Source organism: Chenopodium album, chromosome 1 (genome assembly GCF_948465745.1).
Source record: "Chenopodium album chromosome 1, dcCheAlbu1.1, whole genome shotgun sequence".
Lineage (NCBI taxonomy): Eukaryota > Viridiplantae > Streptophyta > Magnoliopsida > Caryophyllales > Amaranthaceae > Chenopodium > Chenopodium album.
Window position 1 is genome coordinate 38,157,032 of NC_137834.1, and position 18,011 is coordinate 38,175,042.

Below are 18,011 nucleotides of genomic sequence, written 5' to 3' on the forward strand. Positions count from 1 at the left end.
ACAAGCGGAAAATAAAGCCTTGAATTCGAAAGGAGTAATTCCTCTTGAAAAAGAAATTATCCCTTCTGAGGGGCTAATGTTTGGGAGTAAAAATACCCCCTATATGTGAACCAATGCCACCGCGACACGTGTCCGCAAGCTCAGCGCTCAATGAGCCAATTAGAGCATGACACGTGTCACTCAATGATAGAAGGGTGAAAATGGGTTTTAAGCCCACAACCCTAGAAATCATAAAACGGTGGGAAGCCAATCTTCTTAGGTTAAATAACCTAACAGGCACATACATCAGTTTCAAGGGATCCAATTCTCTCTCCAAGGGCAATGCCCCCCCCCCCCACAATTACTCTCCCTTCTCTCTACTTTCTCTCTCTAAAATACATTATTTCGATCACTGACTTGATTGTCGGAGGTGGACCTCCGGCCCCCCCGGGTCCGTTGTTTTGCAGGTGACCAGGCCGTTCGAGTTTTGCATTGTAGATCTGTCTCCCACGAGATGCACACGCCCTCCACTCGGGTACGTACAAAAAACCCCAAAACACTACCCGCTACTTCTCAACGCTACTATTTTTAACGTTTGAGAAAAGCTATCTAAACGCTATCTCTATCGCTTACCGCTACTACAATCGCTACCTTACCAAACAATCTTAAATTTTTTCTGGTAGTGTTTTGACCGATCAGAACACTAACCGCTACCTCAAACGCTACTACCAAACAGGACCTAAATTGAGGAGACGATAGTCAATTAGCATTCAAACTTCAAAAAATATTATATAATTAAAAATCCAAGCACAAAATCAATAGATTCGTACATTATTAAGAGCGGCGAGCAAGAACACATAAATTGACATAAAAACAAACGAATTTAGAATTTAATACACAAAAACATACCTTGGTAGTTGAAGATTTAGAGTGGCGAGCAAAAAGAAGCGTGATAAATTGAAGATTAGAATCTGGGAATTTTTTTTGGGTTCATAATTTGGGGGAAATAGGGAATTTTTGAAATTGACGTTAGGAAGTTTTAGAAACAAACAGAAAAATAAGGATACAAAAAGCCTCTTAAGTGTTACCCAATTTCAGCCCTTTTTAACTTTGACCTAACCCCTTAAAAACCCATTATTTAATAGCCCTTTAAAAGCCCACCCCATTTAAATGTTGGATGGGTAAAACCCTTTTATAAAAGGGTTGGACAGGGCTTTAAATGGGTCCTTAACCCATTTAACAAGTCTACCAAGGGGTAACTACGGAAGCTAAGAAGAAAGCTTAAAAGAAATGAAATGTTTGTTGTTTAGTTGTTTATTGATATCTTCCTTTGATCTTTACGCTTCTATTTATTAGCAAAATGGAGCGGTTATGGCTGACTCCCATAACTGTTGTGCGGTTATGCTTTCTTGGCGCCAACTCTCTTTAAATTTTAAAATATCACTTGTCTCCAAACCGGCTTTAGCATTGGGCTTTTGTATGATATTATTCCAAATTCCTGTTATACCTCTACTAGTTCATCCCAAAGGCTTTTGCCGACTCTAAGACCCATTTTACTTGTCAAAGTCAAGAAAGTCAATATAAAGTCAAAATTCTGAATTTTGGGTGTAACACAGTCACAAACAAATTTTGCCTAGGAGTATGTGTGCCCTTCAAAGTTATAAATAAAATGAAATAGACGTAGTATTTTGTTTGAATAAAACTATGTTTAGGAAGTTGCTTATAACTAAATTGTTGAATATGATTATGAAAATTGAAATATTTTAACTTCTTGTTTCTGTTTGTTACAGATTTCTGCACAAAATTTGACTATGAAGCGTCTTCGAGGATATGAGATTAAGGTACTCATTAGAAATAAAATTGCATATTAACCTAGTGTTTTTAAATCTGCCTAATTGAGTAACTCTTAAAAATCCTAGCCACCTTATCTAATAACAAAGCTAAATAAGTGGCTTTTATAAAAACAAAGAGACTTATAAAAATATCCTTGGAATCTTAAAAAATAAACGATGATCATATATTGATTAAATATTCAATACATAAGTTCAAATTTTTTATTATAAATGGATGGATTACACAGTTAAAAAAAAAAAAAAAACTACAAAAAAATTCTTCGAGTTTTCATACTTTGAAAGCGTGCTAATATATTATTACTTCTATAAATCTATAATTCTATTGCAAAAAATCAATATTATTACACATAAAACAAAAATTCCAAGTCCCCAATAAACACAAATTTGACAATGTAAACTTCTTCTAATTATCAATTAAAAGACCAAGTAAAAATTTTAAATTCCAAGTTTCTACAATTCAATTTGTCAACAATTCAAGTATTCAACAATATATCAAAACTAATTAAACAAATCAGTAATTAATCCAATTATCACTAAATTACAAACAAATAAAGATTTAAGAATTAAGAGGAGTAGAGGAATAAGAGGACTGTTGAAACTAATACTAAAGGATAAAAATAATAATATTAGATAAGTATGAAGCAAGTAAAATAAGGAACTCAATAATATTTTTTCATGCTTAAGTCACGAAATACAAGAGCCATATATATAGGCTAACAAACAACAAATAATAAACTAAAAAGTGGAAACTGTTATAAAAGTAATGGTATAAAGAGAGTGTAGAGGAGAAATTATAGAAAGAATATTAGGGAGAAGATATTGTATATTATTCTTATTATTCTCTACACACTTTGATGGGGAGTACATCTATATATATATACACAATGCTAGGCGAATGAAAAGTCTAGCTAGTTACGTGAAAAGAAAATAGAATGTGGAAAGACTTAGTAATACAAAAAGGTTTGGACATTTATCTAATCCTTCACATTCTAGAATGGACATCCACACGCTATTAAATACTATTACATAACAGAAACATAATGCCATGATTTAACCCACTACCAAACCCATTAACTTCTAAATTCATTTGACTCTCTAACTTAACAGAATGACCAACATAATACTCCTAAAATTACTGATCCAACTATGGACAACTTCCTAAATTATAGCTAACTTCTCATGCGTGCACAACCCACTATTTTAAATGACGGCGGCTGGAATCGAACCAGGACCTAAGAGGAGCCTCGCCGCTATATAAATCACTCCCTTACCAATGCACCAAACTTGCACATTTGATTATTTACCTCACAAAAATTTATTTAACCTTATTTTTTTTTAAAAAAAATTAAAACTTATAGTTTATTTTCAAAAAATCTGTGGGTTCAATGAACCCCCCTTGTATCCGCGCCCCTGTTGTCATAAAAGCATTGCGTCACCACTTCTCCCTCCTTATGCTTACCATGTCCTCAAAATTGAATCTTTGTCTTAAAGATACTAACATTTGTTATATGTTAGCAACAACTGTTTCAATGCAATTGTTATATATTTTCCATTATAGGTGTTATTTGCTCTTGCCTATCCTTATATACAAGAAATTCTAAAGATTTATTTGTGGTGTTTGTGGATATAATTAAAGTGGGGATATTTTCTTATTTTTGAATTTTGGGACTTGGGAAATGTAACAAATATATTATATGAACAAATTTGAAAAAACCGACTACAATTGATATAAAATATAGGATGTTTTTATTTTAACAACCTTTTTGAATATTACTCTATAGGATTTACTACCTTTGTAACTTTTCTTTTAGTACTATACTCTTTTTTTTTTTTTTAAATTCGCGAAGTTTTTCTACCTATGATCATTTTCTGGCCAAATTCCGACCACGTATGACCCACTCTCCGTGTTTTTTTCCCCTCCCTTTTTGTTTGATTTTCAATTATAAAGAGATCCAAAACCCCCCTTATGATGAATTTAAACCCAAAACTCAGTAAACATAATCTATAATGCGACATGAGCTTCATACCATCCACCTCCTTGTTTTTACTCAATTTTTACCCCAAAATCATAATTCACAACTATTTGCAACATTAACCAAGTTCGAATTTTAAAAATCATATAAATCGAAGAAAACCCCAATTTACATGCCACCATACCTTAAGTTTTCGAATGGGATGAAAGTCGGTCATTTTGACCTAAGAATAGTATTTCCTCCACTTTTTATTTTTTTTTATTTTTTATTTTTTATTTTTTAATTATTAATTGTTTTTTTTTTTGCACCATATTCGTTTTTAGGAAGTTGTTTATTAATTGCATCATTTCCTTATAAGGTATGTTTTTAAACACTTTTTTTTTTTTTTTTTTGTGTTTGCACACCAAATACTCATCTTACCATTACCCACATTAAAGTTTACCCTTCTACATCACTTTTATACTCTTTCATTAGTTTGTAGTCAAAGGGGCATTTGTGATGAAAAATGACTGCAATATGAAGTTAATTAAGGTTTGGTAAGAGTTGATTGTTTAATTTGACTAAACTTTGACTTTTATTGCATTTTAATGTATAAGAAAAAGGAAAAGTTGTCGAGAATAAGTAAATTTTTGCTTGACTAGCTCAAAATAACTTTTCTGTTTCGGATTTTTTGTGTCACCAAAACTGGATTCCCTTCGCTTGTACTTGCAAAATAACGGGAGCTCTGGTTGTGCGGTGTTCTGCCTCCAACGATCAAGTTAGAAACGTTCGAAAAAAGGTAAAAGTGCGAAAAGTAAAAGTAAATCTTTTCGGATTCCGAGATCTGGTGTTTTTGATAAAGGACAATAAGAGAGCCACCCCAAAAGCTAGCTCAAGGGGAGGAGAGTCCATTGACCTTTATAAACCCCACATCAGCCCCCCATATGACCGATGTGGGACTCAAGTCCTATACTTTGCAATGGACATCCCTATACATTCATCCCTCTTTAAAGGACCGACGTCCTTGTTGGTCACGGCCACGTTTGGTCACGGCTGGCTTCTTCTAGGCCACCAATTCCTTGGGCCACAAACTCCGTGGGCCACCATTACGAGGTCGGCTCTGAGACACATCTCAAATAAGTTTCCAGACACCTATTCACCACTTCTGTCCGGATGGTAAGCTGAAGATATCATAAATTCTGTACCATGTAAGGAGAACATCCCTTTCCAAAATTGGCTAAAAAAATATCATCCTTGTCACTGACGATGCTTCTCGGCCACCCATGTAACTTGAAAACCTTGTCTAAATAAGTTTCAGCAACCTGTACTGCTGTAAAAGGATGAGGTAAAGGAATAAATTGAGCATACTTTCTCAGTCTATATACTACTACAAAAAACACCTCTTTACCCAAAGACTTAGGCAAGCTACTGATGAAATCCATAGAGATATCCATCCAGACTTCCTCGGGAACAGGCAAAGGTTGTAAAAACCCCTGGTTTTGCAGCATTATCATACTAAAAAGTTTGACAAATTTGACATTTTCTCACAAATATTCTAACATCCTTAGTAAGGCCCTTTTAATAAAATAATCTTTTGATTCCCTTGAGAGTTACTTCCCTCCCTGAGTAACCATATTCTGGTGAGGCGTGTATCCATTGCAAAAGTTTTCCTCTGAGATTCTCATCTGGTCCAACCAATATCTTGTCTTTTCTTCGCAACATCTGGTCTTGTATTCTGAAATTTTGAACCCATTCACAGCTTTGTAATTGCTGCAAAATAGACACAAAGTTGGGGTCTAGCTGGTAACCTGCTTTGATTAATTCTACCACATCAGATGAAACTACAGAAATTGACATGTATGACATCTCTGCTCCTTGAACTCTTGAAAGTGCATCTGCAGCTACATTTTCTTTGCCACTCTTGTATTGAATCTCGTAATCAAATCCCATCAACTTCGATAGCCAAAACTGTTGAAATGGAGCTGAAATCTTTTGTTGCAGCAACCATTTTAAGCTTTTCTGATCTGTTCTAATTATAAAATGACCAGCAATCAGATACTGCTCCCATTTTTTAACAGCAAACACAATAGCTACAGTCCTTTTCATAAACTGACAATTTCTGCCACCTTGGACCCAAGGATCTTCTGATAAAAGCAAGAGGGTGATCTTTTTGCATGAGAACAGCACCAATACCCACTTTAGAAGCATTGGTTTCCAGCACAAAAGGTACGGCAAAGTCTGGAACAGCCAAAACAGGAGCAGAAGTTAAGGCTAATTTGAGAGCTTCAAAAGATTCCTGAGCCTCTTCACTTCAAACAAAAGCTTCTTCTTCAAGAAGATTTGTCAATGCCTTGCTAATGACAGCATAATTTCGAACAAATTTTCTATAACAACTAGAAAGTCCTAAGAAGCTCCTCAACTATTTGACTGTAAAAGGGACGGGCCAGCTTGCAATAGTATATATTCTCTTTTGATCAGTTCCAACACCTCTAGCAGAGATAAAGTGACCCAAATACTTTACCTTGTCAGCTGCAAATACACACTTACTAGCCTTGGCATACATCATATTTTGCTGCATCAAACTAAATATCAAATCCAAATGCTTCCAATGTTCAATTAAATCCCGACTATATACCAATATATCATAACAAAAAACTAAGACACATTTTCTCAAAAGTGGCTTGAAGACAGTATTCATAGTGACCAGTATGAGTTTTAAAAGCCGTCTTGAATACATCATCATAATGCACTCTCAACTGATGATATCCTGCCCTAAGGTCAAGCTTAGTAAACACTGCTGCCAGACTAATTCATCAATTAGCTCCTCAATCACTGGAATTGGGAATTTATCTTTTTCAGTTCTTCTATTCAATTCTCTATAATCCGCACACAACCTCCACATACCATCTTTCTTTCCCACCAACACCACAGGAGAAGCAAATGGACTTGAATTATTTTGTATAATGCCTCTTTCCATCATTTCTTGGATCAACTGCTCAATGATATCCCTTTGTTTCAAAGAATATCTATATGGTCTAATGTTTACAGACCAGCACCAACTTCAAGTGGAATCTTATGATAAAAAATTTCTCTGGAAGGAGGTAATTCAGCTGGTTCCTTAACCACTCTGACAAAATCTTGCTTGAGCTTTACTAATTTAGGATGTTCAATCTGATCTGCACCCTGGACATGCTGCAGTTTAATTTGTTCTTTTACAGAAGAATCTGAAGTAGCTCTGACTTGTAAAAGACATAACTGAGCAACATTTGCAGAAGTTTATCCGATGGTGTTCCCTCCACTACTCTCAATTTTGCAAGAGTGATACCCTCAAGCTTCAACTTCTTATTCCCTAGAGAAAACTCTATTAATAGCTTCTTAAAGTCCCAATTAATTGGAACTAAAGTAGTCAACCACTGAATCCCTAACACCATATCGCAACTCCCCAAAGAAATCAACATTACATCTGTGCTACAATACTCACCTTGCATCTCCCACTTAAACCCATCACACTTGTGCTGACAAGCTATATGATTACCATGACATGGACGGCAAATTACATCCTAACTTTTGAGCTAAAGATAGATTCAAGCAGTTGTGAGTACTTCCAGAATCAATGAGAACATGCAAAGGCTTACCCTGTACCAGGCCTTTAATTCTCAGGGTATGAATATTTTGGTCACTAGAAAGAGCATTGACCGAAATAAAAGGTTCTGTCAACACTGCAGCAGCTTCTTTAAGAGAATTATTCTCATCAAACTCATCATCATCATCACTGGAATCATCGGGAATCTCAACGGTAAAATTCTTGAAATTACACTTATGATTTCTATCATAAGGCTGATCTCAATAGTAGCATAAACCCTTAGGTATCTTTTCTTGCCTCACATCAGCAGGAATATATATGTAGGGTCTTTTATATGTGTTTTGATTGTTAGCAGGGGTTGGCAAAAGGGGTGGTTTAGAACATGACGCTACATAATTTTGAGTTTTGGGAGAAACAAAAGCTGCAGGAGAAGATTTGTATGGCTTATTTTGATCTATACTTAAAGATTCTTCTTGTAATCTAGCATATTCAATAGCATCAGCAACTAAATGTGGCTTAAAAGCTCTCACAAAAGGTTTCACACTAGCCTTTAGTCCACCAATGAAACTATAAAGAAAGTATGAATCAGGTAACACATGATTTTGTTGCAACATCAGAGATTTCATATTTTCAAAATCATCAATATATTCTTCAATGGAACTATTTTGCTGAAGCTTATTAAATTTCTCTACTACATTTACTCCACTTTCATCCCGAAATCTTGCTGACAAATCAATTATAAACTCAGACCAATCAACATTTTTTCTCATAGCTAAATAGCTAGAAACCCAATTTTCAGCTTTGTCTATCATATTCAAACAAGCCAAATCAACTTTCTGATCAGCAATTTTACACAAACTAAAGTACTTGTTACACTTTTTAATCCACATACTTGAATTTGTTCCATTAGACTTAGGAAATTCGAGTTTAGGAACATACCCTTGGATTCTGGTTGGATTGAATCCATTATCAAAAGATCTGGGAGATTATGAGCTTCTTGGAGACTTTGCAGAATTCCTTTCGATTCAGCTATCTTCAATCTCTCATTCATCTCACTGAATGACTGCATCATCTTCAGAATAGATTCTTCCAGCATCTTGTTATGAGATTGTTGAGTTACCCACCTTTTTTCTTGCAACCGTAATTGTTCCTCCATTGCAGTCACTTTCTTAGAGATTGCAGGAGCCAGAACTACAATTCTTTACAATGAAACGAACTAGGCCTTGAACAATTTTGAGAAAAATTTCTGGATTTAATTCTTGAAAACTCACTCAAGCATTTCAACAAGCACGTTAAGTGCATGAGCTGAGCTTCAGTGTTTCTTCAACAATGGTGAAAAGGGTAGAGTGGCAGCAGAAATGACTCTAATACCAATGTTGCAGGAGCTTTGCTCAACTGCTAACTAACTTCAGAAAACACAGGGAAGGTTGGAGAGAGAGAAAGATTAGAGAGAAGGATAAGAGAGAGAAAGAAGATTGTATTGATGATTGGATGATCAATACGATATACAAGCTAGCTTATTTATAGTTTGATTATCAGGATGTAATCTAACTAATTACAATTCTGTTATAGTTTCTTAACAACCGTAACAACTTCACAACTGACCAAACTCAGTTGTCAAGGTAAAGTATGACACGTGTCATTACGTGGTTAGTCTTTTTTTAAAAAAATTAATAAAGATTTTTAAATTCAATTTACAATTAAATTATTATATCAAAATAAATAAAAAATAATAAAAACTAAAAAAAAATAATGAAAAATCCCCACCACTGTAACACCCTAGAAATTCCTTCCTTTTAAAATACTTGTTTTGCCTTGTTTAAAACTTTTAAATAAGATTATCTTAAGACATCACCGCCACCGTGATAACGGTTAAGACAATTATCAAAGACACACGGCGGAACACTAATTTCAAAACATTTCAAACCAAGTCAACATTGAAAATCAAACAACGAAAGTAAAGTCAAATCAAAGTCAAACGAAGTAAAATAAGGTCAACCTACAACTTGGAACCATTGTAGGCCCTTATTAAAACAAAACCGAAATTCAAAACCCTTTTTGTTAGTCACATATAATAAATAAAGTCATAAATAAATAAAGCAATAACACAATCATATACTTATAGAAACTAGCATGATTTGCTCTTCAGCCCATTCATGAATATGCTTCATCACTTGAAAAGCTTATCTCTTCTTGTTTTCACTACTCTCCATTAAAAATGGGTCATCATAGGGCCAAGATAAAGACAAGGCCAACAAACACAAAACACACAATCAGCAAAGCTGAGTACATAAGCGTATTAACACACTAACATACGATTTCCTATCAACACACAACTTACCTCGTTGCACCTGTGTTTCAAGCATACAACATTCAATAAAAGTTCCCACTAAACACTACATAATTTATTTAATGTTGACTACGCATTGAACGAGTTTCCCCCTCAACCTCCCCCAAATAAATTTGAGGTAAGACACGGGAGCTAACATCAATAACTACTCGTAAGTGGCGGAATTCCTGCGCATAATAATAATAAAAGGAATGTACAGCGTCCTGTACTCCAGTAAAAGTTATGATCAAATATAAAGTCACATAACTCCCCCCATATGTTCATACTAAAGGTATATACGTTTCAAGAGTTTTGGTGCGTAATCTCTTTCACTTTACGTTATTTACATATTATTAGACTTGGTGATGACTCTCAAACCATAATCATTCAATCAACAATAATTATTCAATCAACCAAATATACCAATTTAATTATTGAATAATTAGTCACCACATAATATTTAATGTTGAATCGTTTTTAATTCTACCTCGGTGCCAATGACACCTTAAACGCATAAAGCGTTACAAATCCTATCCTTCGGTGTTAAAAACACCTTAAGTGCACTAAGGCACCAACATACAATTTATTCCTTGTGTACATAGACACTTATAGTATCAATAAAAATTAAATGAACCATAATAAAATTCCTTTTCAATATTCCAAACCCAATTAAATATTTAGTTTAATTAAACATGCTCTCTAACATACCATATATAAATATGTGGTTCATAAATAATATTCTAAACTATCAATTTCCATTCAATAACCCATCACAAATAAATCATGCTTCATAATCCAATCACCAATAACATCCAAATCACAATTTCCAATCCAAACCTAGCATGATACTACTTGTAATCCATCAAACACATTTAGCATGCTATTATATTAACATAATTATGCTAAGTACGCTAACGTACCTTGCATACGATCTTAGAATCGCCACGACTAATTAAAATCACTCACTTCAAAGTCTCCTACAATTTAAAATTATAGAAGAGTATTAAAATTCACTTTACACAAATTTCAAGAAATATATACTGTTATAAAACCCCTCATAATTTAATTAAAATAAGCTTAACTTATATTTAAAACATCATACTTTAATCTGAATTAATGGGTAATTAAAATTCCTTAAAGAAACTTGATTTTAATTGCTCTACTAAAAATTTCAACACTATATTTTAATTAAAACTTGCTGTATTTAAGCCTTAAAACACTTTAATCAAAGGTCTAAACCATTATACATCATAACCCTTCAATAATTTACAAATCAAGAACCTAGGGTTTTAAAAATTAGGGCTTTTTAATTAAAAAAATAAACTGAAAATTAATTTACATAATACTTATAATCAAACATCAAAATCCAATCCCAAAACTTATAATTAACAATTAGATTTAAGCATAGATTAGTTTTTAACAATAAAGATCTAATTTTCTTTTTTATTTGTATGTTCGAAAAAGGGGAGAGAGAAAGCAGTGGCAACCACCACGCCGGCTGCCCTGCCTGTTGCCAGCGGTTGACGCTGCTGGCGGAGGCGGGCACCTGTTGCCGCAGTGGTGGTGGAAGGGGCAGCCGAAAAAAAGAAAAGGGGAAGGGGAAAAAGAGAAAGAAAAAGAGAAAGAAAAAGAAAGAAAATAAGGGGAAAGGAGAGAGAAGTTTACCTTGGGTTTTTCTCCACTCTGGCAAAGTTGATTTGTCTCATAAGTGGGATATTTATACCCCTTCTCTACAAACCCTTTTTCCCTAACTTTCCTCTTTTAATTTTTCCTAATCCCATCCCTAATAAAACTTTACAAAATTAAAACTTTCCGTAAATTAAACTCCAACTTAATTAAATTAATTAATTAAATAAACTTTTCTTTTATAATTATTTCCAAACTTATTTAAAATAAATAATTAAAATATTTTAAATAAAATAATTTAATTTAATTAAATAATTCTCAAAATACTTATTTTAATTAAAATACGTATAAAAATACGAGGTATTACAAGTTACAACCACCCACTACCAGCCCCCTCCCCCATCCAGCGGTCGGTGGCCGTCTATTGCCTCCCTCTTTTGTCGTCGGCTACCCAATCCCCTCCCTTTCCCCATTCCCGTCCCTAAACCCAACACCCAATCCCTAAACCCAATTCCCAAACCTATTCTCGCCCCTTCGTGAAGCCCCTCATGGATGTTGCAAATTGCAATACGCGAGGAGAAGGGTGTCGAAGGGACGACGTGGGTGCAAAGCTAGTCATGGCAGTGATTTGCGGCGAGAGGGTGGTCGAGGGTGTTGGGGATGAAGAGGATGAATGAAAAAGAGGAGTATGAGAAGGCTCGAATGAGGTTTGGGTCCGGTTCTATGAATTGAATGGCGGCGCTTCTATGGTGGTTGACGGCGGTGGCGATGTGCTCAGGGGTGGCAGAAAGTGGGTGGTGGTGGATTGTTATTATGTCGAGAGTTTCGGTCGCGATTGCGGGAACGGTCGCGGTAACGGTACTGATGTGTTGATCGCGGATCGGGTCGAGGTTGTAGCAGTAGAAATTTATTTAAAATTTATTAATCTTAATAATAATTTAGGATTTTTTAATTATTTTTATATGGGCTTTAAATTGAATTATTACACTTTATGACCTTTAAACCATAAAACATAAGTCCGCATTACTCCAAAGCTTGTTTCATCTATTATTTACCCATTGACAACAATTTATTAAAAACAAATAACTTAAAAGGCCACCTGTCATACGCTCATAGCAAGTGACCATTGGCCCACTATTGTCCCATCAACTTATTACTATGCAACTAGAGTGTACCCCGGGTTGCTAGTTTGTATACTTCTTGCTTTAATTTAACAATTATGTTCAACTATTTGTATAGTTAGTGTGTGCAGTGGTTCGAGCATTGCCTCGGATGTCAATTTTTTTTTTAACATCATATGTATTTATATTCTAATCTTGTGAAAATAGATGAATTATATTGCCTCTATTTTACTTAATAAATGAAAGGGATATATAATATTATGTGAAATTTGAAACATTAATAATACTTGGTTGATATGGTTAATGTATTACCTACATGTATTGGAGGTTATGGGTTCAAAGCATATTTTATTTTGTTAAATGAAGTGGCTAGCTTACGTAGCATATATATACTTTGGATGATGACGTGACATTGTGATATAGCACACATACTTTGAAGAGTGCCATGTGGCACCGTTCGTTTAAAAGGAACACCTTTTAATACATAGTTTAGATAAAATAAATAAAGCCTACCAAACTCATTCCCATTACTCTGTACTATTTACTTCAAATTACATGTGAAAACCTTTTACAACTGTCCCACTTATTACTTTCTCACTATTTCCTTGGTTCTGATTTAAGAAACTCGTCGGTTTTAATGGAGTCTCTCCATTTATTTTCTTTTTTCCCTTTCTTTTAGTCTATAAAGTGAGTAATTCGTATGGAAAATAACCAAATTTTAAGTCTACAACGTCGATGCGGCCGAGATTCATTTCGTATCGGGTGTATCGGCCGAAATCTTGGCCTTTTGGAAAACGCCGTGCTAAAACGGGAAATATCGGATTGGTAAGTTCAAAATCCGTTACAAACCGGCTGGTTTGCGACGTAACAGCCGCATTTTTATACCATGTCTATTCTAATATGGTTTGTTTTTTTCTTGAACAAGTAATAAGAATGGGTGGGGAGAACAAAGCCTAAATCAGAATTTGTTCCATTTGAGCTTTATTTTGACCTTTTCTCAAAAAAAAAAAAAAAAAAAAAAAAAGCTTTATTTTGACCTTATAATGTAACATCCCAATTAGAGGTAAATTGTCTTTACAAGATTTTTTTTAATAAACTAAGCTATTTTAAGTAAGTAAGGTAATAGTTAAATAATAGGGGTGTCTTCATATATAGCACTTTGTTATATGTGAACTAAAAGAGCATTATGATATTTTAATATGATATAGTGTGATCTAATGAGGGGATCGAATGATAATATAGAACTTGAGAGGAAAAACAAATCAATTAGGCAAGTATTTTATGCTGATTAATTTGATAATTTTGTTATATTTCCATTTTGTGATTTTAAGTATAGTTCATGTGTATGAATTTTAACATCACGTACCCGTGTCCCCTATTTTGGGGTTGATGCTTTTTCGCATCCATTTCGTACCCGTATCAGTACCCGTTCTCATGCAACCTAGGTTGTCAGTTGAAGCTTGCATAACTTGGTCTTAGGATGGGTGGTTTCTTATAAAAAAATTCACCTGGGTGCACATTGAGTGAGGTAAAAAGTCTGGGAAGCATGGAACTTTCAGCCACTAATTATCTCTGTTTGTCCTCTTCATTAGATTTTTTTATTTTTGGGCTCTTCAAAAGCTGAAAACATCATCATGGTGGGACCTGATGACTATTTTTTTTTTTTTGGTTATTTTCTAATTCATGAATACTTACTATGGCTTTATTCTGTCAAAGTGTCAATGAATGGAGGGAGATAAGTGTTAATTTTCCAGAAAACTAGGACACTCAACTATTGTGGTAGCATTTAAGTTTTATCATGCCATGCATGCAATAACTCATATATTCTCCTTTGCTGTTATTGTTGGTTGCTTTAAAGTTACTTTATCTGATTTTGAAATCTTCATTTTTCAGGCAAAACACTGGGACACCTTCTATCAATTCTACAAGAATACTACCGACAACAAGTAGAGTTCATGGCCTTTTATTTTTCCTACAGGAATTTTCTATTTAAAATAACTTTGTGCAGGTTTAACTTTTAAGTCATTTAATATAATACTTCAAATAAGGAGAAAAGTCGTCTTTATGCTACACTTAATATGTAGGTGGGGTACTCCTTACTTGACAAGGGATTTTTTTCACAACATGGCATCAAAAATGGGAGATCAAGTGCTTCTAGTTACCGCTGAAGAACAGAATGAACTTGTTGCTGGGGCTCTCAATCTTATTGGCGGTGATACCATGTATGGACGCCTATGGGGTTGTCTTCCGGAATCTTATTATCCAAGTTTGCATTTCGAAGCATGTTACTACCAGGTTTGCTTAACCTAACTTGGCATGTGAATATGTGATATTTCCCTTCGAAATTGATCCTGTAGGTTGCCTTTTTTGTTTTTTTTTTTTTTTTTTTTTTTTTTCCATATCAAAGTTCAAATTTTGTCTAAGGTGAAGCCATAATGTGATATAGTGATTCTGAGTCTTTGCATGAATTTCTTTAACCATCCAGCTCCTTCAAATCAGTGAATTAGCATTGTAGAGACTATTATAGGAATGATGTATGTTAATTTAAGAATTTTTACTGTACTATCTTTGTCTGTTACTACTTGCTTATACATTTGCTAGTTGTACAAACATTAGGATTTGTTGTTGATGAGGAGTATGCCAACCTTTTCTGGGTCACTTCCAATTTTTACTCTTAATGGGGAGTATGCCACTTTTTTCCGAGTCATTTTTTATTTTTACTCTTGTCTGGGGAATATGCTACCCTTTTCAGCTTTTCTACCGGTGCTACTGAAATTTGTTCTGTTATTACATACACCTCTAAGAGCATGCACAACAATGAGGAAAAAATATTTTCCTCATTCTCTCTCTACCCACTTTCTCTCTCCTTTATTTCATGAGGAAAATTGGTGAGGAAATTTTACCCCATCAATGATCAAAAAAAATTTCCTCACCTTTCTCTCTCCTACTTATTCCAATACTCCACTTACATTTCTCTCTCTTACACATCACCATATATTTGTTAATTTTTGTATAATTAAGTGTAAATATTACGATTTAGGTTTAGTAATCAAATTATTTTAATGAATTTAAAATATAAATTTCTAATTTAACGTGCATAAAAATAAAACCTGAAAAAAAAATTCCGTAGTAATAAAACCGAATTTTTTTGGATAATAATAATAGAACGAAAAATAACGTACAATCGTTAACTATTCTACATACTAAAATAATATATTGTCGTACAATTATTATAAACTATTCTACAAACTTTAATATTTAATAACCTTACATTATTAAAATTACGCTTACTGAATTCGAACATTGTACGATATTTGATTTTTTTACTCATTAGTAGAACCATATTTTTGCCAAATGTGTTCCACTAAATCCGCCTTTAAAGAAACATGAGTGTCTCTATCACGTAAGGTCATTCTTCTCTGAACATACGTGTCAAAATCAACGTTAGGCGGTCGGCCAACATTGAATTCAAAAGGCTCGTTGTTGTTCACCGTGACACTTGTTGTTGCACTGTTGTGTTGTGGCCGATCTTGTTCGTAGTACTTTCTCAAAACTTCGGCCCGAGTATAGTTGTGTCGTTCATCTTCGACAATCATGTTGTGCATAATGATACAAGCTTTCATAATATCGCACAAAATGTCTTCGTTAAAGGCAAGTGCCGGTTGTCGTAGTATGGCGAACCTGGCCTGTAGTACCCCAAACGCTCGTTCAACGTCCTTCCGAGCAGCAGCTTGTTTATCAGCAAATAATTTATCCTTCTGAAGTTGAGGTAGAGTTATACCTTGAATGAAAGTAGGCCATTTAGGGTAAATGCCGTCTGCTAAATAATAGCCCAAGTTGTATTCATGGCCGTTCACAGAAAAATTAATTGGAGGTGCCCGGCCATGCAAAACATCATCAAACACCGGAGACCGATAGAGGACATTAAGATCATTACAAGCTCCAGGGATTCCAAAGAAGGCATGCCAAATCCATAAATCTTGATCTGCCACGGCTTCCAGAATAAGGGTAGCATTTTTACTTCGGCCTGCGTATTCCGCTTTCCATGCCATAGGACAATTCTTCCACTCCCAATGCATGCAATCAATGCTACCTATCATACCGGGAAAGCCACGCATTTCATTTTGATACAAGACTCTCCTTAAATCTTCGTCCGTGGGACTTCTAAGGTAATCAACTTCAAAATGGGTGATAACCCCTTGGCAAAAGTGTTGCAATGCATTCCGAGCGGTAGTGTTACCAATGCGTAAGTATTCATCCACGGCATCCGGGGCGGTCCCATATGCCAACATCCTAATTGCTGCGGTGCATTTCTGTAACGGAGATAACCCAAGTCTGCCAGCTGCATTCCTACGTTGTTGGAAGAATTGATCTCCTTCAACGACCTTGTTCATAATCCTACAAAACAAAGGTCGTTGCATTCGAAATCTACGGCGAAACTGTTTTTCGTTGTATACTGAGTTACTTGCAAAATAATCATTAAACAACTGTACATGCCCCTTTTCCCTATCTCTCTTATCTGTATCGCCTCTAGGCTCTGGAACACGATCAATTTCGGTTATGGGTTGGGGTTGTGTTTGGTTAAGCAACATAGTTGGTAGCTGAGTAGTGAAAAAGTCATCAACTAATTGATCAAATTCCGCATATTGATCAGAATCAGATGAGCTTGATGTTGAGCTAATGGAAAACATTTTGTATGTGGGATAAGAAAGAATTTTTGGAGGGTTTATTATATTTTGGTGTGTTTGTGGGTGATTGTTTCAGTGGTATTTATAAACCATGGACTCAATGTGTGGTCATAAACTAGAGCGACAATTCAATTACTGACACGAATGACAATTCAATGACACAAAGTTCACATGACTACTATCAATCCAAAAAGACACGAGTGACAATTCAATGAGACTTGTCTACTTTTCAATGACTACTGAAAACACATTAAAAGGGGATTGACATAAATGAGACAAGTGACTTTTCAATGCAACCCAAAACAAACAACTGATTACGACTAGTCATTGCTTAAAACAAATAAACTTTAGTACATACTTAGCTCATTACAAATATATAATCACAATACTTAAAAACCTACACGAGTCTTCGCCTGTAAACTAGTTCAATTAACTCTTCCTTGTGCGCCTCTTCAGCAGCAGTGAGTGGTGTTGTCTTACTCAAATACAATTGCAGCATATCAAAATTCATCTTCTTCTCTGCTAATTCAACTTGTTTTTGCTTCCTCTTTTCCTTTTCCTTATCAAGTTCCAACCTTTGTTGTCGTAGATTTGCTTCTCGTTCTCTAACCTCAGTACACGCCCTCATCTGTTCACCGATACTCAGAAATGCACTCTCGGAAGCCACTGCTTTGCCCTTACGCTGAGATTTCGTTTTTTTAACACCATCAGGTCGTCGTAGACCTCCCGACGAAAATCCATCAGTTCGAACGTCACTCTCACCCTCAGCCCTAGACCTCTTCCCACTTCCACTACTATTTTCTTCGTCATCAGCACCACAAGCCTTTCTTTCCTCTTTCGACAGACCCCATCTAAGCTTTGTCCGCCACTTCGGGTCTTG

General features: G+C 35.0%; 1 protein-coding gene across 4 annotated transcripts in view; it reads left to right on the forward strand.

Moving 5' to 3' along the window:
* The window catches only part of LOC145555467 (uncharacterized), a 60,455-nt gene that overhangs the window by 14,984 nt on the left and 27,460 nt on the right, over positions 1-18,011 (forward strand). For all 4 annotated transcript variants that reach the window (XM_081617210.1, XM_081617220.1, XM_081617204.1 and 1 more), the window contains 3 exons: positions 1,770-1,820; positions 14,337-14,389; positions 14,528-14,738. In XM_081617210.1, the coding sequence (XP_081473336.1) occupies positions 1,770-1,820; positions 14,337-14,389; positions 14,528-14,738 (315 nt within the window). The remainder of the gene's footprint in view (positions 1-1,769; positions 1,821-14,336; positions 14,390-14,527; positions 14,739-18,011) is intronic.